General features: G+C 42.2%; 3 protein-coding genes and 1 non-coding gene across 6 annotated transcripts; 3 read left to right on the top strand and 1 right to left on the bottom strand.

Annotated features, from left to right (window-relative positions):
• Positions 1 to 3779: 3779 nt before the first annotated feature.
• LOC136471011 (protein SENSITIVE TO UV 2-like) lies at positions 3780 to 10230 on the top strand. 2 transcript variants are annotated; one of them, XM_066468742.1, is made up of 13 exons: positions 3780 to 4322; positions 4419 to 4457; positions 4579 to 4676; positions 4920 to 5155; positions 5267 to 5298; positions 5387 to 5713; positions 6084 to 6152; positions 7188 to 7270; positions 7774 to 8034; positions 8117 to 8223; positions 8985 to 9139; positions 9377 to 9555; positions 9779 to 10230. In XM_066468742.1, exons 1-13 carry the CDS (start codon positions 3870 to 3872, stop codon positions 10041 to 10043), a joined length of 2304 nt encoding a protein of 767 aa, XP_066324839.1. In that variant the 5' UTR covers positions 3780 to 3869; the 3' UTR covers positions 10044 to 10230. The 2 variants fall into 2 exon arrangements, with proteins under 2 accessions (XP_066324839.1, XP_066324838.1); XM_066468741.1 differs by having other exon boundaries at positions 4917 to 5155.
• Positions 10231 to 11086: 856 nt separating this feature from the next.
• LOC136471010 (ruvB-like protein 1) lies at positions 11087 to 15671 on the top strand. The gene is made up of 12 exons (XM_066468740.1): positions 11087 to 11293; positions 11407 to 11595; positions 12173 to 12304; positions 12465 to 12614; positions 12945 to 13100; positions 13890 to 14024; positions 14134 to 14199; positions 14401 to 14507; positions 14646 to 14745; positions 14829 to 14920; positions 15119 to 15188; positions 15280 to 15671. Exons 1-12 carry the CDS (start codon positions 11213 to 11215, stop codon positions 15367 to 15369), a joined length of 1368 nt encoding a protein of 455 aa, XP_066324837.1. The 5' UTR covers positions 11087 to 11212; the 3' UTR covers positions 15370 to 15671.
• A 1092-nt stretch (positions 15672 to 16763) lies between these two features.
• On the top strand, positions 16764 to 16923 carry LOC136478895 (U1 spliceosomal RNA). Its single transcript, XR_010764555.1, has one exon. It is a non-coding gene; the product is annotated as a U1 spliceosomal RNA (small nuclear RNA).
• A 3015-nt stretch (positions 16924 to 19938) lies between these two features.
• On the bottom strand, positions 19939 to 25167 carry LOC136471009 (transcription factor HBP-1a-like). Of its 2 annotated transcripts, none has more exons than XM_066468737.1 (14): positions 25031 to 25167; positions 24434 to 24585; positions 23846 to 23911; positions 23633 to 23719; positions 23393 to 23479; positions 23226 to 23282; positions 23124 to 23154; positions 22982 to 23039; positions 22852 to 22903; positions 22736 to 22772; positions 22417 to 22634; positions 20729 to 20806; positions 20499 to 20624; positions 19939 to 20260 (listed from the first exon to the last, which is right to left on the bottom strand). In XM_066468737.1, the coding sequence occupies exons 2-14, from the start codon at positions 24485 to 24487 to the stop codon at positions 20159 to 20161; spliced, it is 1053 nt and encodes a 350-aa protein (XP_066324834.1). In that variant the 5' UTR covers positions 24488 to 24585; positions 25031 to 25167; the 3' UTR covers positions 19939 to 20158. The 2 variants fall into 2 exon arrangements, with proteins under 2 accessions (XP_066324834.1, XP_066324835.1); XM_066468738.1 differs by having other exon boundaries at positions 22852 to 22891.
• Between the last annotated feature and the right edge of the window lie 1384 nt (positions 25168 to 26551).

The following is a 26551-nucleotide window of genomic DNA, read 5'->3' as shown; positions in this document are numbered from 1 at the left end:
ACTTCTCTTTGAGAATATATGCCTTTGCACCCTTCACGGCTTGAGTGCCCTCAAATAATTCTTCCAATTTCTTTCAAGCTTCATGAGCCATCTCAATATTCTTGATTTGCTCAAATGTTCTCACATCAATTGCATCATGAATGGCACTTAGAGCAATGCCATTATTTTGGAGAAGCACTTCTTCGGCCGCGGTGGGATTCTTCGGATCTTCAATCTCAATTTTTGTTTCTACCACCTTCCAAACCTTCCTATTGATTGACTTGATATAAGTTGTCATCTTGGCCTTCCAATAGGGATAGTTGGAGCCATAAAATTGGGGTGGCTTCTTGGTGTTGTTGATTTGAGCCATTTTAACACCGAAGGTTGTTAAGCCTCAAATAACGGTGACCTTGGCTTTGATACCACTTGAAAGGTCCTAATGGCTAGAGGGGGGGTGAATAGCCTAATAAAATTTATACAACAACACTTAACAAAATAGTTAGATAATTATGAGGCGAAGCAAGTGTTGCGCTAGCCTACTCAAAATGTAAGCCATCTACCACAATTCTAGTTTAGATAGTGTCAATTCACACAAGAGCTATGACACTACCTTATGATAGTGTGCTCTCAAAGGCTAACTAAAGAGTCACACCAACCAAGTAAGCAAGCTCTCACAACTAGATACACTAAAGAGCTTGTTAACTAGTTTGCGGTAAAGTAAAGAGAGTGATCAAGATAGTTATACCGCCGTGTCGAGGAGTGAACCAATCAATCACAAGGATGAATAACAATGAAGACCAATCACCTTGGAGTCAAAGGATGAACACAATGATTTTTACTAAGGTTCACTTACTTGCCGGTAAGCTACTCCTCGTTGTGGCGATTCACTCACTTGGAGGTTCACGCGCTAATTGGCTTCACACGCCAAACCCTCAATAGGGTGCCGCACAACCAACACAAGATGAGAATCACACAAGCCACGAGCAATCCACTAGAGTACCTTTTGGCTCTCCACCGGGGAAAGGTCAAGAACCCCTCACAATCACCATGATCAGAGCCAGAGACAATCACCACCCTTCGCTCAACGATCCTCACTGCTCCAAGCTATCTAGGTGGCGGCAACCACCAAGAGTAACAAGCGAAATCCGTAGCGAAACACGAACACCAAGTGCCTCTAGATGCAAACACTCAAGAAATACACTTAGATTCACTCCCAATCTCACTATGATGATGAATCAATGATGGAGATGAGTGGGAGGGCTTTGGCTAAGCTCACAAGGTTGCTATATCAATGAAAATGGCCAAAGATAGTGAGCTATAGCCGGCCATAGGACTTAAATAGAAGCCCCCATGGAATAGAGCCGTTATACCCCTTCACTAGGTAAAACGCGCTCTGATCGGACGCTCCGGTCATACTGACCAGACCCTGGACTCAGCGTCCGGTCCACTGATCTTTGCCACATGGCACTTTGAGTTAAAACAGGACCGTCAGATCTCAACGGCTAAGTGTCGACCGGACGCTCCGATATTACTGACCGGACCCTGGAGCCTCAGCGTCCGGTCGAGTATAGTAAGGGTCCAAATCTGTTTTTCCTCGATCGGACGTGTCCGGTCCACCTCGACCGGACACGGCCCAGCGTCCAGTGGTATACCCTAGCTACTGTACCGCCAGGTCAGCGTGACCGGACGCAAGCAGTCAGCGTCCGGTGCATTCAGATCCAGCGTCCGATCACTTGACCGACGCTGGCATCTTCTCTGTCTTCTTCACCCTTGCTCAAGTGTGCTAACCACCAAGTGTATCACCTTGTGCACATGTGTTAGCATATTTTCACAAACATTTTCAAGGGTGTTATCACTCCACTAGATTCTAAATGCATATGCAATAAGTTAGAGCATCTAGTGGCACTTTGATAACGGTATTCCGATACGAGTTTCACCCCTCTTAATAGTATGGCTATCTAACCTAAATGTGATCATACTCTCTAAGTGTCTTGATCACCAAAACAAAATAGCTCCTACAAGTTATACCTTTGCCTTGAGCTTTTTGTTTTTCTCTTTCTTCTTTTCAAGTTTAAGCCCTTGATCATCGCCATGCCATCACCATTGTCATGTTATGATCTTCATTAGCTTCTCCACTTGAAGTGTGCTACCTATCTCATGATCACTTGATAAACTAGGTTAGCACTTAGGGTTTCATCAATTCATCAAAACCAAACTAGAGCTTTCAGCTGCCACGTCAGCAGGACCGGACACACCCATCAGTGTCTGATCACTAAGTGACCCAGCGTCCGATCGAAGACCGACGCCAGCGTCTTCACTGGTTCCACTGATCGGACGCAGGACCCAAGTGTCCGGTCACTGCGTGACCAGCGTCCAATGCACTCTATGAAATCTTATCTTTTCTGTACAGAGCGCCGGTAGCACCGTCGGACTATCCACACTCTATGGGCAGACACTCCACCGATGTTGTTTCAAACCCTTGCTCATAAGTGCTAAACACAATGTGTATCACCTTTGTGCATGTGTGTTAGCATATTTTCATAAATATTTTTAAGGGTGTTAGCACTCCACTAGATTCTAAATGCATATGCAATGAGTTATAGCATCTAGTGGCACTTTGGTAACCGCATTTTGATACGAGTTTCACCCCTCTTAATAGTACGGCTATCGAACCTAAATGTGATCACACTCGCTAAGTGTCTTGATCACCGAAACAAAAAGGCTTCTACCACTTATACCTTTGCCTTGAGCCTTTGTTTTCCTTTCTTCTTTTCTAAGTCCAAGCACTTGATCTTCACCATGGAATCACCATCATCATGTCATAATCTTCATTTGCTTCACCACTTGGAATAGTGCTACCTATCTCATAATCACTTTGATAAGTTAGGTTAGCAGTTATGGTTTCATCAATTAACCAAAACCAAACTAGAGCTTTCAGTTGCTTGGACGATTGGAGGCTCGTAGACACGGAGCTCGACGTCGGCGTGGAGCTCGATACCGCGAAGTGATGTGCAACTCTGGTGGAGAAGGCGGCTGGCGCTGTGGAGAATGCCGCGGCGGGCGGATGGTCTGGTGGAGAGGAAGGATGGTAGGCGGCACCATTGGAGCGTGGTGGAGAGAGAGGGTGGCGGCTGGTTGGACGCAGTGGAGGGAGCCACGGTGGTGTGGTCGGTTGGAGCACGCGCGCAGCGATGCGAACGCGACGGTGGTGCGGTGAATGGAGAGGAGCGAACGACACGAGCATATATGATTAGGGCGAGCGGATACGCCAGCGGAGAGTTGGGCCATTGGGCTGCTGTTGTGGCCCATCAACGGGAGTGTTCGGACGAACGGATGTCCTTAGCACAACATTACCGTTTTTACAGCGTGTTCGCTGGTTAATTTTTAGACTGATAAGCCCGGCTGGTACTGGTTTGTTATGAGAGAAAAATATTGTATCATGGCTGATAAGCCGGCTAAAATCAACACGCGAACAGGCTGTTAGATACATAACTTTTTATATTTATTATCTATAATATATATCTAGCTACGTAGCAAAATTTATGTATCTAGAAAAGTCAAAATGATTTATAATCTAGAATGGATGGAGTATAATATTCATTAAATATTGGTAATTTTTATATCTATTTAAGATTTTTTAAAAATGACTCCTCTCTGTACAGTATTTTAGCCTCGGAGGAGTTGTAACACGTGCATCTATACTGTCCCGTGTCTTTTTAAAACTGGAAAAACAGAAGTACCCGGATAAATAAAGGGCACCAAAAGCCCCACAAACCCTGTGCTTCACCCCACCCGCAAACCCCACCACAACACCACTCGCACTGCGCGCACTGCCGCCGCCGCCTCCGCTTCCAGCGCTGGTGAGACGAGTAGGGAGGGGGAGCGCGGGGATGGACGGCGGCCTGGACGACGAGTGGGAGGACGCAACCTTCATCGCCGAGCTGTTCCGCACGGCGGACGAGGCCGTCGCCTCCCGCAACCCGAACCCCACTCCCACCCCCACACCCGCGCCCGCTCCCATCCCCACGTATGGCCCCTTCGCCGCCACTCCCGTCTCCTACCTCCCCGCCTCTTCGGCCTCCTACCTCCCCGCCGCTTCGCACCCTTCCTCCCCGCTCCGCTTCTCCCCTCCGCCGGAGCTCTCCCAGCGGCCGCCGCTCCCGCCGCCGACCGCCGCCGTCCGCGACTTCTCCCCCCCGCGCGAGCTCTCCCAGCGCCAGGCGCCCGAGGAGGGCAGCCTCGCGATCGTCGCGGCGTCGGGCTCCGCTGGCGACCACCGCTTCGTGGGCACCGGCGTGGGCGCGAAGAGGGACAGGGAAGCGAGGGAGCTCGAGAGGCTCAAGGTGATTTCTTTCTCTGTGTTTGGAGCGGAGCGGCAGTTCACTTGGCGTAGATGCATTTTCTTTCGTTACTAATGCTTTTGATCTTAACCACCGCAGAGGGAGCTGAACCGTGTCTCGAAGCAAATGAATGAATTGGTGCGTACCTTGTGATATCATCTTTGGCGGTATTCTGTATTTCTGTGAATCCTTTGAACTGTGCATTTTTAGCTAACTCGTATGATCAGCAGGTGTTGATTCTTTGTGATCTTGTTTGCAGAAAAATGAATGCACCGAGCTGAGAAAGGACAGAACAAAGAAAGATCTTCAAATCAAAGCTAAAGAAGCGGAGATTCAAAATCTGGAAAAAGCTAATGTGTAAGTACAACTGGTTTCAGCAACTCATTATTTCAATCACCATGATGCTCACTATGAGTTAGCATACTTGTCATCTATCTGTATCTGAAGAAATTGAACATGTCTAGTTCATTCTGAATGAAGCAGGATTTTGGGGGCGCGGGGTTTTTGAAATATTACTTGATTCACATATGTTGCTTTCTGCATCAGTTTCCAAGACTGTTGACACTGTTTTCCCCTTTCATTTTTCTTTTTATTCAGCAGCTCCAGCAAAGATGTATGCAGTGCAGGGATGGATATTGATCAGTCCTTTCACGCCCCTGCAAATGGGGCTTTGCATGCTGGGGGTTCTTGTAGGACATCCACTAGGCGAACAGACAAGATGAATGGCAGAGATAAGGATGTCCATTCCTTGCGAGATGATTTGTATCTAAAGCAAGGGCAACAAACTGATTTGGCTGAGGCCTTGGAACTGAGGTGTCGCACCATGATTGATAATGGTAAGACGTTGAGCTCATTTTGTAGCTGGCTGACACTTCCTTTGTAACCCCCCCCCCCCCCCCCCCCCCCCCCCCCCCCTCTGAATCTCATCGATGATTTGTCTTGAACAGGAATAAGTACATCCGGAGTAGTGTCTCTGGAGGTAATGTCCCTAGCTTATTTTCATCCTTTTATGTCATATATATAGTACCAAAAACTTGTGTAAATTATATTTTCTGTTATGTTGGTAGGAGAATACCCATTTTGAACCAAGGAGTATTACATGCAAGGAAATTAAGGCGATAGGAGTACAGACAGATAAAACATCTGACAATGAACATCTTGAGTGCAATAAAGTATTGGTTGAGCGTATCTCTAGTAACCTACGTGCAATGTGGGGCATGTCACCTAACAGTTTATCAAGAAGGAATTTGATATCAAAGATTATTGTTTCTTGTTCAGAAGAAATTTTGTCACTTCTCCAATGTACTAGATTGTCAGACAACTGTGAACCCTCTTCTGAAGCAAGCTCCTCCATGAATGAAGCTATTTCCCAAGTGTATGACATGTTCATTAAGGTGAGTACCATGTAAAAAGTGCCTTTTGTATTTCCCTGTTGCAGTTCACCTTGACATGCATTTCAATGGTGGGCATACGAATTTTCTGACTGAACTTGAGCCTTAATGTCAGACAACTGTTCCAGTTTACTCTTGATCTTTCCACTCCTCTTTTTATACCGGGACTGATATAAGGCTTGTATTTAGCCACAAGATGTCCCAAATTGCCTGAACATTTCAATTCAGTATCTGCATATGAAATGCCACATATATTTTCTGCATTTGAAGTAGCCAGGATCTTTAAAAAATTCAAAATTTCCTTCCATTTTTCCTTTTGATCATGCCATTTAAGTTGATTAAAATGATCAATTTAATTTTTCATTTTTGGCAGATGAATAGTGGGAAGATATCAATACAAACTTTCCTTGAAGCATTGCTAAATCTCTGTGCTTTTGATACTGTAAGATCCGAGACTCTGAGCTTTTCCTTTCGTTTGTAGAATCGATTTGTTTTTTTGCCATTTCTATTATTGCTTAGATGCACTTGATGGATATGTTTGTGTGCTTCCTTATTGGTATGGACTATGGAGTATAGGTGTAGCGGCACAAGAGTATGATCTTGTACTAATTATTTTAATACTGATACATACAGAAATGATCTGTTCACGTTTATTTTTTAATTAGCATTAAACTTTGAGTAACCTTCACAGAACTACAGCTATTGTGATCTAATACCCATAGATCTGCAACTATTTTGACGTGTATCACAACAATAAACTATTTTAGCACTTGATACTATAGAATTACAACTTTCTAATAGCTACTCAGTGACAAAACAATTGTAGTTTTGTGAAATTTACTCTTAAATCAGTAGGAGTTATTTGATGTGGTATTGAGGTTTTCATGTTAATCTTTGTAACTGTGGGGGAAGGAAAATGATGGTTTCTAATGTTAATACTTATGGACAGCGATTTACTTTTGACTAAGTTCCATTTTAATCATGCACCTTATTGTGAAAAGTGGTGACTTTAGGCATCATAGATCAAGTAGTTTAACTAACAAGGAATGAAGGAACCTGCAGAAAAACTATTTTAAAACACTATCTGTAGTGAGCATGAAGCAATGCTGTACCTTTTAGGTCGATTTCTTTGCGAATGATAAAAGAGTGAGCAGTTAATTGATGCAGACTTGGGAAAATGCTAGCAAAACTGGTTCAACCGTCCCTGTTGAAACATCAATAGTACATTCACTCATCACTTTGCGGCTTTTGTTTGAGTTCTCATAGCGTCACCCCATCAGATATATACTATTGCTAGAGAGTTGAAACAATAATTATTAATGAATACACTTAATTTTATTTGCTACATTGTTGTAATGGTTATGCTATATATGCATGTCAGTCTTTCCACTTTTCTTGTGGATTGTGATGTTGGACTGAGTAACGCTGTATTTTGGCTTTGTTTGACATGCTATTCATTTTTACCTCTGTATTTCAGGCTGCTATAGTTGGTAGAACTTTGAGGGTATTGCGCAGAGTTTTGCAGCACTTACTGCATCATGGAGCGATGTCTAGTGGAAGGTATGCTTTACTCGTGCATGGAATACATTTTTACTAGTAGACAGCAACTGCATTTCACAGTTGAAGTAAATATGGTGCTTAGGTTTAGCACTGAACTCAAACAGTAATTAACTGATAATATATCAGATAGAGAAAATGAATCAAAGTTTCTAGTTCTCCTAAATTAACAGTCATGTTTTTTTCTCTAATTCAAAATTCGACCTGGAATATTTCCCTAAATCTAAGCTGTAAAGTGATCAGTAGTGCTTCACTCGATATGTTTTGGGCTGCTAATCTTTCTTGATCTGTAAACCATGTGTTCCTTTCTGCTTCAGTTTTTAAATTTTCTTAGAGTGAAATGGTGACATGGTTTCTAAATGAAATAAACTGGTTAGATTCTTTTTTATGCTGGAAATGTTTCTACTCAAGGGTGGCTTGCATAATGTTCTCCTTTTTTTCTTGTTTACTATTGTAGGTTCCCATGCTTATGCACTTTAATTTGATTTTTCTCAGTGTACCCTCAGGAACAACGTTTCTGTTGAACCATATGTTAACATACACATGGAGAACAACCACAAAGACTGTTCCACGTTGCTGAGTCCACTGGATACAGAAGATTCATTGAGACAGCATAATATGTTTCTTCCTTTTACTTTATGGAGTTCACTTTTCACTGCAATGCTTCAAATTGGGGTCAAGTACTCAGAAGAGACAATTCGTACTGATGCATTATCCATAATGATTCTCATTGTAAGGTCGACAGATCCCAAAGAGGAACGTCATAAGTAAGCAAGCATCTGAATGATGTTTCATTTGTTTAGTTGCTTATGATGTTGGATGTTAATGATATAATGCTGCTACTTTCAGATTCGGATTTACTTCTGTAATGACGAGATTGCATCTGCTATTGCAGAAAGAAAACGGATTGCTTGTTAAGAAGCATTCTGTGCGTCTACTTTTCTTGCTTCTGAATTGTAAGTACTTGTGCTTGTATGTTTGATTTCTTCACATTAGCTTTAGAACTGAAGATGAAGGGCGGGCCTGGTGCAAGCGGTAGAGTCTTACCGCCTGTGACCGGAAGGTCCTGGGTTCGAGTCGCGGTCTCCTCGCATTGCACGGGTGAGGGTAAGGCTTGCCACTAACACCCTTCCCCAGACTCCGCACAGAGCAGATGCTCTCTGCACTGGGTACGCCCTTTAGCTTTAGAACTGAAGATGCTAGCATGCAAGAACTGTTCTTGCCAGGTGAACACTGCAATGTGTGCATTCTGTGGACTAGCTACCTGGTACTCTTCTTTTTACTGATGCTTTTGCCTGGTTCTTGGGGACTTCTCATCCCTCATAAGCATAAGGGAAATCGGTAGTGGAGCCTCTGTTTTTAATGGCTAGATTGAAAAAAATGATTTGTTTGTTGGTGTAGTGTTAACTGTTTTTACCTAAGACATTTGTCCCACACCTTTCCTTTGATATGCTTATATAGAATTGAGTTCAGCTGTTGAGGGATCGGCTTAATGTAGGTTCCTCGTTAAAATAATTTTGTTTTCAGTTTCAAAGATATATTAAATCTGTTACACTTATGTACCCCCTCCGTCTAAATTATAAGTCGCTTTGACTTTTTTGGTACATCGATTTTGCTATATATCTAGACATATTGTTATATCTAGATGGAACGGAGGGAGTAGTAACTTTCCCTGCCTTTAATCCTCTCAATTGCAACCTAATTCCTGTTCTGTTAGGCCCAGTGATGTTGAAGTTGCTGTGTAGTGGAGGCAAAGATGGCTCCGAACAGATGGAATCGGAAGCTTGTGAAAACAATAGATCACAAGAAGTCATAAGCTCAGTTCTTGCGGATTTATCTGATTGTTTGACTTCTGAGGCAACTTGTTCTCTGGTAAGCTACTTAGCTCTTTTAGTTATTCATTCCGGATGGAAATCTGCATTTACATTTAGCCAGATTCTATTTTTCTGTCCACATGGTTTGAACATCGCGATGGTTTTTCACCTATCGCCGATAAACAAAAGGCGTTGCATGATATTCCCTGAAAACTTTTTTCACCTAGAGACTTTTTTTAGATTCAGCATAACTTGTTTATTTCACTTTAGCTAGCTGAACAACTGTATTTTTCAGGGGATTGAGCTTTGCCGGCTTGTTATCATTCTTCTAGCCTATATAGCTTCTAGTGGCAAATTGGGATATGATGTGCTTTTAGGCCCAGTGAGTACCCGTGGTGCCAGTTTTTTGGAGATGATAATGGAAGTCCTTGCATCACAGATGCAATATGAAACACAAGAGTTACTAAAAGAAAGGTACATCAAACTTTGCTACCCCAGTCTTGTGCGTTCCTAGCTTGTTGTATCACAGCATGAATGTGGTGATATCACCGAGTAAATTCTAGATATGCCTAAGCTCATGAATTCTTCCTCTTCTGTTGGCAACTATCTTAAGCTGCAACTCCAAATTGGTCTTAGTTGTCTATGAAGAACTTGTCTGCGATTTGTTTTAGCATTAATATGAAAATCATTTCTGCAGGTGTTTGGTGATGAGGGAAGCTCTTATCCTCCTAAACCGGTTGGCATCACACACTAGCTATTCAAAACCAACTTTGGAAGTGCTGACGAGAAGCAAGATATGCGCAACCTTGACGATCGACGTTGCAAACCGGTTGCCCCAGACCCGGATGGCAAATGATCTCGCTGAACTAGCACAGAAATTCAGATCGCGAGTGTATGCTTTCCTGGAGGAGAAACCCTTGACAGTTGAGGGTTCCAATCTGAGTGCTTCTAACAAGAGCTGAGTTACCCAGGAGGCCAGGAGCAGCCTGAGGTTGCTGGGATAGCACCATGGGAAGCATACGGGCAGCTGCTCGACAAAGTTTAGTTCCTTTTTCTTTTCTTACTAACCCTAGGGTTTACTTAGGAGTTAGACTGGCTTGGCTGGGGCGAGTCGGTAGCTTTTGCTGGTGGTGTACAGAGGCGACTGCTTCCTCGCCATTTTGGGGGGGGGGGGGGGGGGGGGGGGGGGGGGGGGGGGGGAGAGAATGTAGTTGTACTACGTCAATGCAATGGAAATGTACGTCATAATTGACCTTTGGACATCATCTTGTGGCTGTGGCATCGGCCATTGCAGCTTTTATAATGAAATTTCCATCGAGGGTGCAGGCAAGTGGTGTGTCCTTGCTTCATTGCAAGTTTCTGTTAAGAACATGCTGGTGCATAATTGAAAAGGTGGGCTAGGCTGCTGGCATAACTAAAATCTGAGCTACAGTGACCGATAATATGATATAAAGCGATGTAAAGATAGCGAATGAATTATGTCTTGAAGGAAGTATTCTGTGGAAGTAGCTGTTCATACTCCTTTCTAATCCGCTCAAGCTCGGCGTTAGGGGAGGAGCCTTGTGACCTTATAGATTCAAAGTTGCCCAAGCTCCTCGCACTCAGCCTGGAATAACCGAGTAAGATCACGAAAGCTTTTAACAAAATTCGATTGAAACTGAGAAAATAATAATCGGTTTTTCTGTCATCATAAATAAATCGGTAACCGAGACGAAGAGAACTGATCGAAACAGAATTTCTTTTGTTATAATTTCGAATTTAAATATTTAAAATAATATCAGAAATAATATCGGGTTTTTATATATATAAATGGTTGGCTTTATTAATATGAGAAAAATAATCTCGGTTTTAGTTGTCGGATAACTGAAATAACCGAGCAAACTAAAAATATGCGGAGAGGCCCAACCATAGCTCTCCCACGGCCTTATAACAGCCCAAGGCGGCCCAGCCAGACACCCCTCTGCTCCCACTCGAGGCGGCAGCACATCTTCCACAAGAGACCAGTCGCAGCGGCGTCCCCGTCCCCGCTTCCGCTCTATCCCAATTTGTTGCGGCGGGAGAGAGCAGCTCTAGACAAACACAGAGCGCATAACCGGCGGCGGCGGCGGCGGCGGCGGGAGAGGTAGCGGCGATGAGGATTGAGGAAGTGCAGTCGACTTCGAAGAAGCAGCGCATCGCCACCCACACCCACATCAAGGGCCTCGGCCTCGACGTAGCTGCCCCCGCTCCTCCGCTCCTCCTTCCTCCCCCTGGTTTTCTAGGGTTTTAGCTCTTCTGTGTGTTTGCGTAGTAGTTCCTCACTGTTTTTTTTCCTTACGGGAGCAGGCCAATGGGATGGCGATTGCGTTGGCTGCGGGGTTCGTGGGCCAGGCGGCGGCGCGCGAGGCGGCCGGGCTGTCGGTCGACATGATTCGCCAGAAGAAGATGGCCGGCCGCGCGCTGCTCCTTGCGGGCCCGCCCGCCACTGGCAAGACGGCGCTAGCGCTTGGCATAGCGCAGGAGCTCGGCAGCAAGGTCCGTGCGTCCAGTTGCTCCTTTGTTTCACACTTATCAGCTGTTCATTGTGGTGGTAAAGCTAGGGTTTATTACTTCCCCTTTGGCTTTGTTGTGGGTCATAATGTCCCATACCAATATCCTGCCATTGTAACAATATATGTGGATTGTGGTCTGCACATTTGTAAGGAAGAAAGAGAACCAGATTTTTATCTACTCAATTCTTCTATTCAACCATTGTTGTGGTATGTGGAGGTGAGGATAGGTTCTGATTACTGTGGGCTGTCCTCAGTTAATTCTCTGTTTGAACTGTTTATTATATATTACGCTGTTTGGTGAACAAGAAGCTCTGGATGGGCACAAAAAGAAAAAGAACTTTTTAGCTAGTTCATAGCGATCTCGAGGTAGTTTAGCATACTTAACGTCATTTTAGCTGTGTCGTTTATCTTTTCTGTTCAGCTAGCTGAATTGGTGGTTTAGAGGGACAGTTTGTCCGGTAAAATGTTATTGATGTTGCTAAGTTGTTATGTTTGCTGAATTCACTGTAGCACTTATATTCTAATCTTCTAATTTTCCTTCCCCTGTCACTACAATGCAGGTCCCTTTCTGTCCTATGGTAGGATCAGAAGTGTACTCCACAGAGGTCAAGAAAACTGAGGTGCTGATGGAAAATTTCCGTAGAGCTATAGGTTTGCGTATGAAGGAAAACAAAGAGGTTTACGAAGGAGAGGTAAGCAATGCATATATGCCCATGTCCAAGTTAAACAAATACTAGGCTATAATAAATTAGTGGGTCTCCTTTATTTATCAACAGTTTTCATTATCGCTTTGATAACTGATGTTCACTTCTTGCTGCTTTAATAGATTTACCAATGTTGCTCTGTTCCTAGGTTACTGAACTTTCCCCAGAAGAGGTCGAGAGTACAACCGGTGGATATGCAAAAAGCATTAGCCATGTAATCATTGGCCTAAAGACTGTTAAAGGGACTAAGCAACTGAAGTTAGATCCTTCAATTTATGATGCTTTGATCAAGGAAAAGGTAACTGCCTGCTTCCTTACCTATCCTGCTGGTGGTAGACTTTTGGATTAGATTTTTACTCTTCAATAACAATGGGCGGTCTAATTGTTTCTTACTCAGAATAACGTCTTGATGAATGTTTTAAATCTGCTCTGCCTATTGATAATTTACTCATTGGAAAAATTTTATGTGAATTCACCGGCAGATGTCCTGTTGTCTTATGACTAGTCCTGGTGCTGAGTGACTCCTTAAACATTGAGAAATCATGCACTATACTTTCTGGGTTACTGTATCTATTCTGCTATCTGCATCTGTTGCTTTAGGTTACTTATTGTCTGCATATGGATATAGGTGGCAGTAGGTGATGTTATATACATCGAAGCAAATAGTGGAGCAGTGAAAAGAGTTGGTAGATGTGATTCTTTTGCTACAGAATACGATCTTGAAGCTGAAGAGTATGTTCCTATCCCCAAAGGTGAAGTCCATAAGAAAAAGGAAATAGTGCAGGTATCATTCTGATGCTATCTTAACCTTAACATTTCATTATTTTCTGCAGCGGTCTTTTTCACATGGTACCTTCTTTAGTGAATGTTATCATGATTGAAACAAATCTTTTCACTATTGAAACAGTATACTCCTCAAGATGTAACTTTGACCAATAATTCTATCATAAATTGCTGACTAATTTCCTTCACAAGATGTTGGTGAAGCTATAGCAGTACAGTATTGCAAGTTGATGTGTTGACGATAGCTGCTTGCTACGATCAATTTTAGCTACAAAAAGTTTATAGACCTTCCCTGCAAAATTGCTGGCCACCTTGTTCATCTTTTTTTTTTTCTATGATGGAAACTGCTGTGTGGTTTACAAATCAGCTAATTGGGAGGTAGTATAAGATGGGCTCACCAGATTTCCAGAACTACAAATATTGAAGAGTCTTAGTGCAATGCTAGTGACTGTTGCTTCCTTGGTAGAATATATATACATGAATAAAGGTCACAAACAACGGTTATGCGCATCACCATTGGCCATCAGCCCAAGTCCTTTCAACAAGAATCTCTTAGAGTTCATTAACTTGGTTCTATCATTGCTGCTTTTGGTAATGTTAGTAAATAAACAGTTGAAAGCTTGCTGGTAGATTACCTGATCGACTGATCATTTATTATCACAAGGATGATATTTTACTAATGCAATTTTTAATAAGAATTAATGCTCGTATTTGCATCTCAACATGGAGGTTTCCTGTATTCTATGCTCTTGTTCTGAAGAGGAAATAACCTTCTCACCATTGTATGCAGGATGTCACACTTCATGACCTTGATGCAGCAAATGCTCAGCCACAAGGCGGCCAAGATATTTTGTCCCTTATGGGCCAGATGATGAAGCCACGAAAGACTGAAATCACCGAAAAGCTACGCCAAGAGATTAATAAGGTTTTCTTCTTTTATTCGACTAACAATTTTTTAGTTTTCTAGGCAGTATCAAATTTGGATATCCATATAAGAATTTTCACCTGATATTTTTAATTTTATATGGTGACAGGTGGTAAACAGATATATTGACGAAGGAATTGCAGAGCTTGTACCTGGTGTTTTGTTCATTGATGAGGTATTATTTTATTGCATTTGTGATTGAAAAACCCACTTGTCATGTCCTAATAAAAAGAAAATAAGTAGAAAGTGCATTGGTTTTGTTGATTGCTAAACATATTTTTTCCGCCTCATGGTGCAGCGCCACAATTGTTGGACTTGATTGTGTCGGACTGTCTTCTGGCTATTTAAAATCAATTAATAAAATATCATTTTTCAGGTCCACATGTTGGATATTGAATGCTTTTCTTATCTTAACCGTGCACTGGAGAGCCCATTATCACCAATTGTGATACTTGCTACGAATAGGGGAATATGTAATGTAAGGTAAGCAGTTTATTTGCCAGAGTACTCTGCAAGTCTGCAGCTAACTTCAATACCCAGCATAAATCTGTACTTGTCTATTAAGTTGCACCTTAATTAATTAATTATTTGCTTAATGAATCTTGTTTTGGTTTTATCTAGAGGAACTGATATGACAAGTCCACATGGTATGCCAGTGGATCTTCTAGATAGGTTGGTGATTATTCGGACAGAAACATATGGTCCTACTGAGATGATACAGGTTCTTACTTATTTTGGGCATGATTTTGATCAGTTTTTTCCTGTCCAGAATTTGCATCATCCTTTGTTTGTTGCCTTTCACAGATATTGGCTATCCGAGCACAAGTGGAAGAGATTGATATCGATGAAGAAAGTCTTGCTTATTTAGGCGAGATTGGACAGCAGACATCGTTGAGGTTAGATTTTTGTATTGTTCTTTGGTATTTTCTATGGATTAGTTCCTCCTTAGAAGTTAGGCATGCATCTCATAACCTGTTCATCACTCTTAGAGTTGATCTCACTGTAGTGTTTGATATTGCAAGCCGATTTCTCCTTCCTTCCCTCCCTCCATAACTAGTGAGAAATGATGGTAACAGATCTTATTCTCTTTGCAGACATGCTATTCAGTTGCTATCACCTGCCAGTGTGGTCGCAAAGACTAATGGAAGAGAAAAGATCTGCAAGGTATATCTACTGAGCTTTCATTGCTAGCTGATTCTTGTTCTCGCAAGGTTACAATCTCTGAGCTTATATATCAATATATGATCTCTATCAGGCTGATCTCGAGGAAGTTAGTGGGCTCTATTTGGATGCCAAATCCTCGGCTCGCCTGCTCCAGGAGCAACAAGAAAGATACATCACCTAGATTTCTCCTGCTGTGGAAGTCTCGAAGAGAATGTAGTTGCAAGCTCGATCTGCTTCAAAAGTTCATAGTCTACTAGTCTTGGAGATAGCACATTTCGGGGGGAACGGTTTGAATTTTGTAGTGCCTGCTTGTGTTAGTCTCCAGCGAAGACTTGATTCCGGCATATTGCTTGTTCACACACTGTTCACTGATTAGATTGATCATCGGTGCAGGAATTGCCGTGTGTATTTTTCACCCTTGCTAATGGATGTCCAGAATCTTTGTGCCCACAGTTTTAACAATACTTACAATTTTTTTAGTCATTCATTTTAGCAATACTTAGCCAATTTTCTCTAGTTTTAGTGCATCCCCTCTTAAAAATTCTCTTAATTAGTTTTAGTGCAAGGCTGATAGACTTCATTCGACCCGCCCAATTATTGATTCAGTATTGTTCTGCTCCTCGGATGTGTTTTTTAATCTTAAAACTATCTGATAACTAATAATCTTTTATTTATAATTATAATCTATCTGCATTCTCTCCTTGGAGGTGCCTTCTAAATCTGATAACAAAATTGAAAACTATCTAACAAGCAATGCTCCCCAGTTACCTTCTCTTACCTTGTCAAACTATCTACATAGTTTCCTTCCAAGTCTGAAAACAACAAAGTGAAAAAGAAAAGGAAAGCAGTAAACATTGGCCAGAACTTCATAGCTCCTAGGCAATACAGATGCAGGATGAATTCATATAGCATCTATTATTATGATAATGGTAATAATACTAAAAGTATCCAAGCGTCGTTCTTCTTAGTTTGTACTGACCAGCTTGTGCACGGCACCTCGCTTTCACCAACCAACATTGAGCAAGCATGGTGAACACACGTTGGAGTAACTAGATTAATTAGCGAGGAACATGAGTAATTTTGAGCTTAAGAAACTTTTCAAAAAAAAAAATTGAGCTTAAGAAGAGGGCGAGGAAACAGGAAGACGAGCGGCAGGGTTGACGACAGAGGCACAGAGCTGCTAGCTGTTAGCTCCTGCGTTTACCATGCATGTGACAGTGCATCCACCAAACGAAGAAGAGAACCTTCTCCTGTCCGTCGACGTCGCCGGCCATGTCACTGCCCCAGTGTCCCAACAACAATGGCGTGGACTCTCCCGGCTCTTGGATAGTGGAGGAGAAACCCTTGACGGCTTGGGCCTTGGGGTTACAGTATTCTTACTTGGGCCAGGTTTGCGGACAACCGAAGGCCAAGGGCCTGCTCCCGAGCCCAACGGGCTAATTAACAGCAGCAGACCTTAACAACATGCTGCAGGATCACAGATTAACAGCCATCGGTTTAGTACCAAATCGGTACCCTAACCATGCTTGAGCCTAGGAGGAGCTACAAAACAAGCCACAAGTGCAATCTTGATCCATACTTACCTGGATGGGGTCTATGGCTGATCATGAAGGGTCATGGCCTAGGTTAGCGGCTTCCATTGCACTTGGGAAGAACGCTTGCCTACCATCTCCTCAAGTAGGAGAGTGGACGTCGTAATTTGTGGAAGAGGGGGTACGCGTTCGCGCGGCCCCTACCAATTGTGAAGATAAATATTTAAATTTAATTACCCTGCCATTTGTTATGCGATATATTTGGAAATTATAAACCATTTTTCTTCATACTAATCCTAGGGACTGTTTTCCTAACCATTTTGGGGGAGAGATTGTTTTCCTAACCATTTTGGGAGAGCGTAGTATGGTAGCTGGTGCTGGTGCAGAGACTGTTTCCTAGCCATTTTGGCCGGATACTGCTGGTTGGTGATTGTTGCATGTTTAATTGCTGATTATTAGTTGTAATCATGATTATAATCTCGTAGTTTTTTTCTGCAATTGTCACTTGATGTAATACAAGTCATGCCAATCTTTATTGGGTTGAGAACGGCCAATTGCTCATCTCACGGTAATGAGAACAAGAAGCTCCTATATCCTCCTATAAACCGGTTGGCATCCATCACACACTGACTATTCCAAAACCAACTTTGGTAGACCCGTATGCATGGGCAAATGATCTAATGGAGCTAGCCCACAAGTTGACGGCTTGGGCCTTAGGGCACAACTATTCTCATTTGGGCCGGGTTTGTGGACAACCGAAGGCCAAGGGGCCTGCTCCCCAGCCCAACGTGCTAACAACAGCGGACCTTAACAACACAAATTAAACAGCGATCGGTTTAGTACCATATCCATACCCTAACCATGCTCGTGCCTAGGAGGAGCTACAAAAGAAACCACATGTGCAACCTTAATCCATACGTACCTGGATGGGCTCTACGGCATATAAATAAGGGTCATGGCCGGCTTCTATTGCACTTGGGATGAGCACTTGCTTACCATCTCTGAGTGGACGTCATAATTTGTGATAGAGGGGGTATGCGTTCGCGCGGCCCTGTCAATTATTAAGCTAAATGTTTAGAGAAGACAATTATAATTATTTTCTTCTTAATTATCCTTTTCTAAATTGTTAAGCTAAATAAATATTTGATATATTAAATAAAAAGAAAGTATTTTTTCCTACTAACCACACGGGTTTATTTGTGGGTTGGACCAGGGCGAGACAATGTTTTCCTGGCCATTGTTGGAGAGTGTAATTCTAGCCATTTTGGGAGAGAGTGTATATTTCTTGGTCATTTTGGGTATGATCGCTGGTGCACAGAGACCCGTTTTGGGGGAGAACGTGTACTTCTACTATGAAAATGGGGGGAGAGAGTGTATTTGTACTATGACAAGTCAATCAAAATGTATTTCAACATCGTCCTTTGGACATTATCTTATGACAACTTATTTTTCTCTTGGCTTGGATGATGTTTGAAGGTAAGCAATTGAGGATACTGGATGGGCCAACTGAATTGGATGACCATGGAGGATGAAGGCAACTGTTGTGTACTTGCGTCATGTCCGAAAATACCTTGCACTTGCGTATAGAGCTGTCTTTTTTTCCTTTCAATTTCGACAGGTGGCTTCATTGTCTTTCTTAGTTCTAACCTCATTTCTTGGAGTGCCCATAAGCAGCCCATTATGTCCCATTCCTCAGCTGAGGCGGAATATAAGGCTATCGCGAATGCCACGGCTGAAGTTGTTTGGGTTCAATCTATTCTCAAAGAACTACAAATCTTTTAGCCTCATGTTCCTCTTCTGTAGTGCGATAATCTTGCTGCCACATATCTGAGTTTTAATCCAATGTTTCATGATCACACCAAATATATTAAAGTGGATTTTCACTTTGTCCATGAGAAGGTTGTTCTTGGTGCTCTTGAGGTTCGGCTCATCTCTTCTGTTGATCAAGTTGCCGACATTTTCACCAAACCTGCTACCAAGCATCAGATGTTACAACAATCACACATCAATCTCAACCTTGTGGCCACCGGTTAAAATTCCGGGGGATGTTAACCATGGAAGCTGTGGTACTCGGCAATGGCTAGATAATGCTGATTGGTGATTGTAACATGTTTAGTAGCTGATCATTAGTTGCAATTATGATTATAATCTTGTACTATTTCTTACTGTAAAATTGTCACTTGATGTAACATAAATACATACCAATCCTCATATGCGGTATGCATGGCAAATGATCTCACCGAGCTGGCCCACAAGTTGACAGATTGGGCCTTGGGGCACAACTATTCTCATTTGGGCCAGGTTTGCGATCGAAGGGCCTGCTCCCGAGCCCAACGTGCTAACAACAGCGGACCTTAACAACACAAATTAAACATCGATTGATTAAGTGCAGTATCGGTACCTTAACAATGCTTGCACCTAGGAGGACCTACAAAACAAACCACAAGTGCGGCCCCTGCCAATCGTTAATATAATTTTTTTAATAAGAAACCTAATGTATTTTTAGCTTTCTTATTATTCGTACTAACCTAGGGCTTATTTAACATCTGGCAAATGTACGTCATCATAGGAGAGAATGCAACGAAAAATTTATGTCATACTAACCTGTTTCCTAGCCACATTCTTTGGGGAGAATGTAACGAAAAATGTATGTCATCATAGGGAGAGAATGCAACGAAAAATGTATGTCATACTAACCTATTTCCTAGCCATTTTTGGGAGGGGGGGATGTAACGAAACATGTTTATGTCAGCATCGTCCTTTTTGACATTATCTTATGGCAGCTTTTCTCTTGGTCTGGATGATGGGTAAGCAATTGAGAATACTGGATGGGCAAAGTCTTTATGGGCCGACCGAACCTATGGACATGGATGCCCAATTGCCCACGGAGGATGCAGGCAATTGGTGTACTACCTTGCACTTGCACACAGAGCTGCTTTCTTGTTTTGGTTTCTACAAATCAAGCTGTAGTCCATCTCGAACAACATCAAGTGAGTTTTTCCTTTTTGTCTGTAATTCCTAAATTACTAGTACAGCAGTCAGGTCATATATTATATTAGGCCTTGTTTAGTTTCAAAAACTTTTCCCAAAAAATGCTACAATATCCATCACATCGAATCTTGCGTTACGTGCATAGAGCATTAAATGTAGACGAAAAAAAACTAATTGCACAGTTTGGTTGGAAATCGCGAGACGAACGTTTTGAGCCTAATTAGTCCATGATTGAATACTAATTGCCAAATAAAAACGAAAGTGCTACAGTAGCCAAATTCCCAAATTTCGCCCAACTAAACAAGGCCTTATATACATGCCGTCAGAGACATTAGCCAGTCAAGGAGGTAGAGTTACATAAACAATTCTCTCTTTCCTATGTTGTGTTCGACAATGCTCAAGAAAATAAATAGCAATGTGCATTCCAAGAATCCTGAGCTAAACGGGTCAAGACTGGGCATCGGAATCAGGTTGCTTCTTGTAGCTGCCGTCGCCGTCGTTCTTTTCATTCATATCTGGAATCGAATCACTGGTGGCCCCCAGCTTTTCCTGCAAATACCATACCAACACTGAACTGAGGCCAACAACTATAGCAGAAAAAAAAAAACATCTGAAAAAAGTCACAATCACCCTAGCAATATGTAGAATAATTCAAGGCATCGCAAGATGTACCGACGATATTGCCAGTTTCTGCATAACTGAGGAGGTGATCTAGCATAACTGAAAATCTGAGCTACCATGACTGATAATATCAAATGACAATATAGAGATAGCAAACGAATGATACCTTGAGGGAAGCATTCTGTGAAAGTAGCTGTTCATACTCCTTTCTGATCCGCTCAAGCTCGGCCCTGAGAGAGGAGTTCTCCGACCTCAAAGCTTCAGCACGTTGCCCAAGCTCCTCGCACTCAGCCTGAAATAACCAAATAAGATCACGAAAGCATTGAACAAAATCCTCTTGGAACTGAGAAGATGAAATTCAGGTAGCAGGATGTCAGCATGAGCGTTGCACAACACCTGCTTGCGCAGCCGGGATCTGCGTGCTGATTCTCTATTAGACTGCTTTCGCTTTTGCTTCTTGAGTTCCCTTTCATCCTAAATATTGCCATGATACAAACACAGTTTGTGGTGAATAGATTTTCCTATATTGAAATGCACACAAAAGCACTAATATAAATACAGCAGCATTGAAGTGCGGTATCCTTGTTAGTATCTTATATTTACCACACTCGAAGCACCGTAAGATAGACTAAAACTTCTCAGAGCACTTCAGAAGATGGCAATGCTATAATGTATCTTATTTTTTAAGTTTAAACGATGGTGTTTGAAACAGCAACAACAACAAAGCCTTTAAGTCCCAAACAAGTTGGGGTAGGCTAGAGTTGAAACCCAGCAGAAGCAATCAAGGTTCAGGCACGTGAATAGTTGTTTTCCAAACACTCCTAAGGCTAAGTCTTTGGGTATATTCCATCATTTCAAGTCACCTTTTATTGCCTCTACCCAAGTCAACTTCGGTCTTCCTCTGCCTCTCTTCACGTTACTATCCTAGCTTAGGATTCCCCTACGCACCGGTGCCTGTGGAGGTCTCCGTTGGACATGTCCAAACCATCTCAACCGGTGTTAGACAAGCTTTTCTTCAATTGGTGCTACCCCTAATCTATCACGTATATCATCATTCCGAACTCGATCCCTTCTTATGACCACAAATCCAACGCAACATACGCATTTCCGCGACACTTATCTGTTGAACATGTCTTTTCGTAGGTCAACATTATACACCATACAACATAGCAGGTCTAATCGTCGTCCTATAAAACTTGCATTTTAGCTTCTGTGGTACCCTTTTGTCACATAGGACACCAGATGCTTGACGCCACTTCATCAACCCTGCTTTGATTCTATGGCTAACATCTTCATCAATATCCCCGTCTCTCTATAGCATTGATCCTAAATATCGAAAGGTATCCTTCCTAGGCACTACTTGACCTTCCAAACTAATATCTTACTCCTCCCGAGTAGTAGTGCCGAAGTCACATCTCATATACTCAGTTTTAGTTCTACTGAGTCTAAAACCTTTGGACTCCAAAGTCTCCCGCCATAACTCCAGTTTCTGATTCACTCATGTCCGGCTTTCATCAACTAGCACTACATCGTCCGCGAAAAGCATACACCAAGGGATGTCCCAAGGGGTGTTTGAAACAAGTACAAGAAATTTTTAGATGAACATGGAAACAATAGGACATCAAATAGTTTCGCTCAGTGGACTCATTATATTTTTCAAGAATAAAATGGGCGAGCTGTCTATGTTTATATTAGGTTGGAAATAAATAAAACAGAGTTTACAACGCTAGCGGCTGCAGTGCTTGCCAGACCTAACTCACTCACTCAATGGACTATATGGAAAAGGAAACAACTACGCAAGGAGAGGTAAGACTAAGTTCTAACTGAAACTATGAGCTCCATCCGACTGCTTGCACCACAGGACGTCCAGTGCTTTGGCTCCAGCCTTGCTTCCTCATTATAGAAACTTATTATCTAGAACAACCCTATCGGCATAGTCTACATAAAAAACCAAAACCAGTATTCGGTTCTACGGAGCAATCAATACTCTAGAAACACAAACAGGACATGCCAATCCTCAAAGATCAAATATTTTAGTACATATAATTGTAAAGTTTAAGCAAACACATGCTAAAGGACTGTACCCATTGGTCTCCTCGTGCTGAACCAGCTGGTGCTTTGCCATGTGTTGCAGGGACAGCTGCAGAATCTGGAGCTGCCCAGTAGTCCATTCCAATATTCAAGTTAGCTGTGGAGCTAGGAACTCCTCCAACCATTGCACCCGGTTGTACTGGAAGCATCGCCATGGTTTGGTTTAACATTCCTTGTGATGCTGAATAAGATATGCCATTCTGAGAGTTGCCTGCATATTGACAGGATATACCCATCATCTTATGAAAACAGATATACAATTCTATTGGTCTTTATCATTTGGAGAGAAAAAACAAGTCCTCAGATACCCACCATCTTCCTTTCCATCGTTGTCCTTTGAGTGTGAATCCTGCAACAGCAAAATTATCAAGGAGTCCAAAAGAAATGTTATGACAAGAAAGAGATTGAGGATCACAGATCAATCTCACATTTTGAGAATTGGCATCACTTCCTTCACTCTCACTCTCACTTCCACTCTCACTGCAGGTATAAAAATACAAGGTGATTAGGTTGTGGATGAACTCTAGAGATTTGTAATTTACAATAACAAATAAAAACCTGTGGGAAGTAATCCCATTGGCTGATGGAGCAGATGTTCTGCCAGGCTCACTTTTCCCTGAAATTATTACCAGAAATCTAATTTTACTTGGATACACTGATTGACTTTGATAACGAACTGTTGACCTTGGAAAAGACTCACCATTCATTTCTGGAGCACTTGGCGCAGCTCCCTGAAAGATATATTTCAGGATTACATGAAACGGTGATGACCAAAAGGGAATAGACACAGTTGATTACTTACAGAAGTTTCAGCATGTCCATTTGTTGGCATAGGATAATGACTAAATGGATGCATAGTCTGCCAATAATTTATTCATCGTACAAAAATATGTCAGCCAAACAGGATAAAAGGGTCCATGTACATTAGCTGGCATGTAGGGTAAATTTGTTAGGCATAAAAGTGCATACAGGAGGTGTAGAGGGATGGGCATATACTGTTCCAGGTGGATACATCACATAAGGTGGTGGTGGCGTCCCGTAAGGTGGCACCATGGGCTGCAATTAAGGGGCATCGGTTTTGATTTACATATGAAAGTCACATGCTCTTGCAATATATAACACATATAAATACAGATTGACATTAACAGTAGTAGAGATTGACAGAGAACAGAGGGGGGCCTGGGGCAAAGTTTCAGATATAGGGGGCACCTGAGCTCCCCACATGTACGGATGGGCCTGTGGATTTGCAGCAACGGTAGGGGGGAAGAACCCATGTGGTGGAATTGCTGAGTAGGCCTACCAAGAACTTTAACAAGTAAGAGATAAAGACATAAAGGAAAGGAGAATTGCTTGATAAAAATGGAAGGTAAATGGAAGAAGTTTCTTTCTTAATTAGCAACTGCATGTTTTATATGGAATAACCTGAAAGCTGGGCCATTCAGGGTAAACTGAAGCTGTTCCACTGGATGTGGTAGCTGGAGGTTGATCCTGGAAATAGGGAGGTAAGAAACATAAGAAACAAAAGCATCATGTTTTTTCACAATCGAAATGAGAGAATTGTGTTTTGGCCTAGTTGGATATTTCCTTCTGTCAATGGAAGGAACTAACCTATGTAACTAAAACAGAATTAGGCAGAAGGTGACACTCAGATGCTGCCTAAACCTATGTATGCATTGTGCAATTCAACTTTAATAGCAAGATTGCATTAGCCTTAAAGGCCCCACATAATCTGAGAAAGGCAGAGTGTACGTCTATTACTTATTAATCCATAATAAAAGCATCAATTCATATCATGTCAAACCTATTCGACATGTTTCCAAATTTGGCCGCAGCAAAATCACTATTCCCCAAAAAACGTCATTATAACCAGCAATTAAGTACCCTAAGGTTATTGCACTAGTAGGAAAAAACATGACCATTATCCCTTTAGGCAAATAACAGGAGCACAGTTAAGCACTGACAATGCCATTTATTAAATATGTAAGAGTGTGTTATCACTGTTTCAAGTACTTGTTCCGATGCCTTAGAAGCCTTGGAGGGTGTGCTAGGGTCATTGCTTCCCATCGGTTGACCAACAATGGTTGTGGCCAATCAGGTTCCCCAATCACTCAATTGCCACACAAATACCAGTACCTGACGTCTTCAAACAGGCGTAAGGCTTCCTGTTGAACCCAAGAGAAACAAACATTGAGAAGCAAGATTTTTTTTTATAAAAAAAACATGTATTATAACAATAAAAAGATACTCCGTCTTCGTTTGAAATCTCAAGGTGTATTCCATCTCGTTAGGAGGAGGTTTTATGCCTTTATCCAAAATATAATTACTCCATTATCATGCCATTATGTGATATAACATCATAATTATAAACAGGCGTGCTTCAATACGAATCTATTCTAACAAAAATCAAGCACTAATAATGTAGATGTAGTATTAAATTGTCCGCCAAAGCCCCGTCCAAATAAAACGAAAAAAAAAAACGCTCCGATAGAGCGCAGCAAACCGCAACACCAAATTCGCAATGACCAGCCGTTGGTGGCATAACCGCGTAGATGGAATGCAGGGAAAGCGTGAGATAATCCAGCAGAGCGGGGGTCACAGCGCACGTACTCGTCTCACCGGTCCCAGGCACGGCCCCCCACGGGGAGACGACGCGGGCGAGGACCGCAGCAAGCCCCCACGTCTCGCGGCCGCACGCGGCGAGGCCACCGGAAAATGCAGCGGCGGGCGAGCGCGAAGTCGGCCGGGGCGGAGGCGGAGGCGGAGGCGGAATCCTTCCTTCGTCGACGATGAGAAGTCAGAGGAGGGAGGAGATGGCGTGGCGTGGCGTGGACCGGGTCCTCGGCGGACCGTATGGGCCGCCGCCTCCAACCGAAGCGGGCGTGGGGCCCACGAAGGGAGCCGGCGATGATGATTGGAGCATGGGCCTTTCGTGAGCCAGCCAGCCAGAAGCTGGAGCTGCTGTGCCTGGGGGTGCGTGCGCCCGCGATGATTTTTTATTGGTATAGGTGGATGGATAGATAGGCCTGGCCCACCTGGAGCGACGCAGCAAGCGACCGCCGTCTTTGCAGCCTGGCCATATCTTCTAGAATATTCCTCATTATTCATTCTAGTGATATCGTGTCCGGATTCAGAGCTAGAATTGTGTTTTTTTCCTGCACGGAGGGAGTATATAATATCCGTCTCCTTCAAATAATTACTACTTCCTCCATCCCAAATTATAAGACGTTTGATTTTTTTTGACCCCAAGTTTAACCACTCGTCTTATTAAAAAAAAAATTCTTCAAACATAGTCAAATTTAAGTCATTCTTGAAGAACTTTTATTAATAAAGCAAGCCACGACAAAAGAAGTGATATTTTGCACAAATTTTTTTAATAAGACGAGTTGTCAAACTTGGTGTCAAAAAAGTCAAATGTCTTATAATTTGGGATGGAAGAAGTAGTTATTATATGTAAATTATTTTTGGTAGGGATAAAAAAAATGTGTGGTGTGGACCTTTTGATTTTTCCTCACAAAAAGATAAGGAAAAAATGTATTAGTACGAGCTTACCCTTGCCCTTTTTATTTTTTATTATTATATCCTCTCACGGAGTCACGGTCGTATGACAGTTGCTCAATGAAAAGGTACTTATGTGCTTTTCTTGTTATATAATGGCAAACTCTACTAGGATCAGATGCCATGTAGGGAAGAGAAATGTCAAAAATCTTTAAGCTAGCGTGTGGAGACGAGCTAGACTCCTTGCGCACCTTGATGGACGAAAGAAATACAAATTCTCTCTCTATCGCATACTTCCTCTATCCCTTACTAGTTGGCGTTCTTCTTTCCCGAGAAATCAAACATATTTCACTTTGACTAAATATATAAAAAATATTAATATTAATAGTATATAATTAGTATTATTAGAAATATCGTTGAATCTATTTTCATAATAAATTTATTGAAGATATAATTGTTGCTAATATTTTTTATAAATTTAATCAAACTAAAAAACTTTGATCAGCATTGATCCCATGGCGATAGAGACGGAGGGAGAAGAGGATATATCTCACACGTGGAGTGAATGAAGATGATAACAGTTGCTAAACAAACTTGCCATGTTGTGCTTTGGTTTAATCTTTTGAGATGATA

Source organism: Miscanthus floridulus, chromosome 8, assembly GCF_019320115.1.
Source record: "Miscanthus floridulus cultivar M001 chromosome 8, ASM1932011v1, whole genome shotgun sequence".
In the NCBI taxonomy this organism is placed as follows: Eukaryota; Viridiplantae; Streptophyta; class Magnoliopsida; order Poales; family Poaceae; genus Miscanthus; species Miscanthus floridulus.
The sequence above is the reverse complement of the archived record's forward strand: the minus strand, read 5'-3'. Positions and strand labels throughout refer to the sequence as shown.

What these genes read in the sequence shown, in the direction of transcription:
- LOC136471010 (XM_066468740.1), top strand. Translation starts at nt 11,213, where the DNA reads ATGAGGATTGAGGAAGTGCAGTCGACTTCGAAGAAGCAGCGCATCGCC. An exon ending in ATGCTTTGATCAAGGAAAAG is followed by an intron (nt 12,615 to 12,944) that starts GTAACTGCCTGC and finishes ATATGGATATAG; the next exon opens with GTGGCAGTAGGTGATGTTAT. An exon ending in AGAAAAAGGAAATAGTGCAG is followed by an intron (nt 13,101 to 13,889) that starts GTATCATTCTGA and finishes CATTGTATGCAG; the next exon opens with GATGTCACACTTCATGACCT.
- LOC136471011 (XM_066468741.1), top strand. Translation starts at nt 3,870, where the DNA reads ATGGACGGCGGCCTGGACGACGAGTGGGAGGACGCAACCTTCATCGCC. An exon ending in TCGCACCATGATTGATAATG is followed by an intron (nt 5,156 to 5,266) that starts GTAAGACGTTGA and finishes TGTCTTGAACAG; the next exon opens with GAATAAGTACATCCGGAGTA. An exon ending in ATCTCTGTGCTTTTGATACT is followed by an intron (nt 6,153 to 7,187) that starts GTAAGATCCGAG and finishes TCTGTATTTCAG; the next exon opens with GCTGCTATAGTTGGTAGAAC.
- LOC136471009 (XM_066468737.1), bottom strand. Translation starts at nt 24,487, where the DNA reads ATGGGAAGCAATGACCCTAGCACACCCTCCAAGGCTTCTAAGGCATCG. An exon ending in CAACGATGGAAAGGAAGATG is followed by an intron (nt 22,635 to 22,735) that starts GTGGGTATCTGA and finishes GTCAATATGCAG; the next exon opens with GCAACTCTCAGAATGGCATA. An exon ending in CAGCACGAGGAGACCAATGG is followed by an intron (nt 20,807 to 22,416) that starts GTACAGTCCTTT and finishes GGCAATATTTAG; the next exon opens with GATGAAAGGGAACTCAAGAA.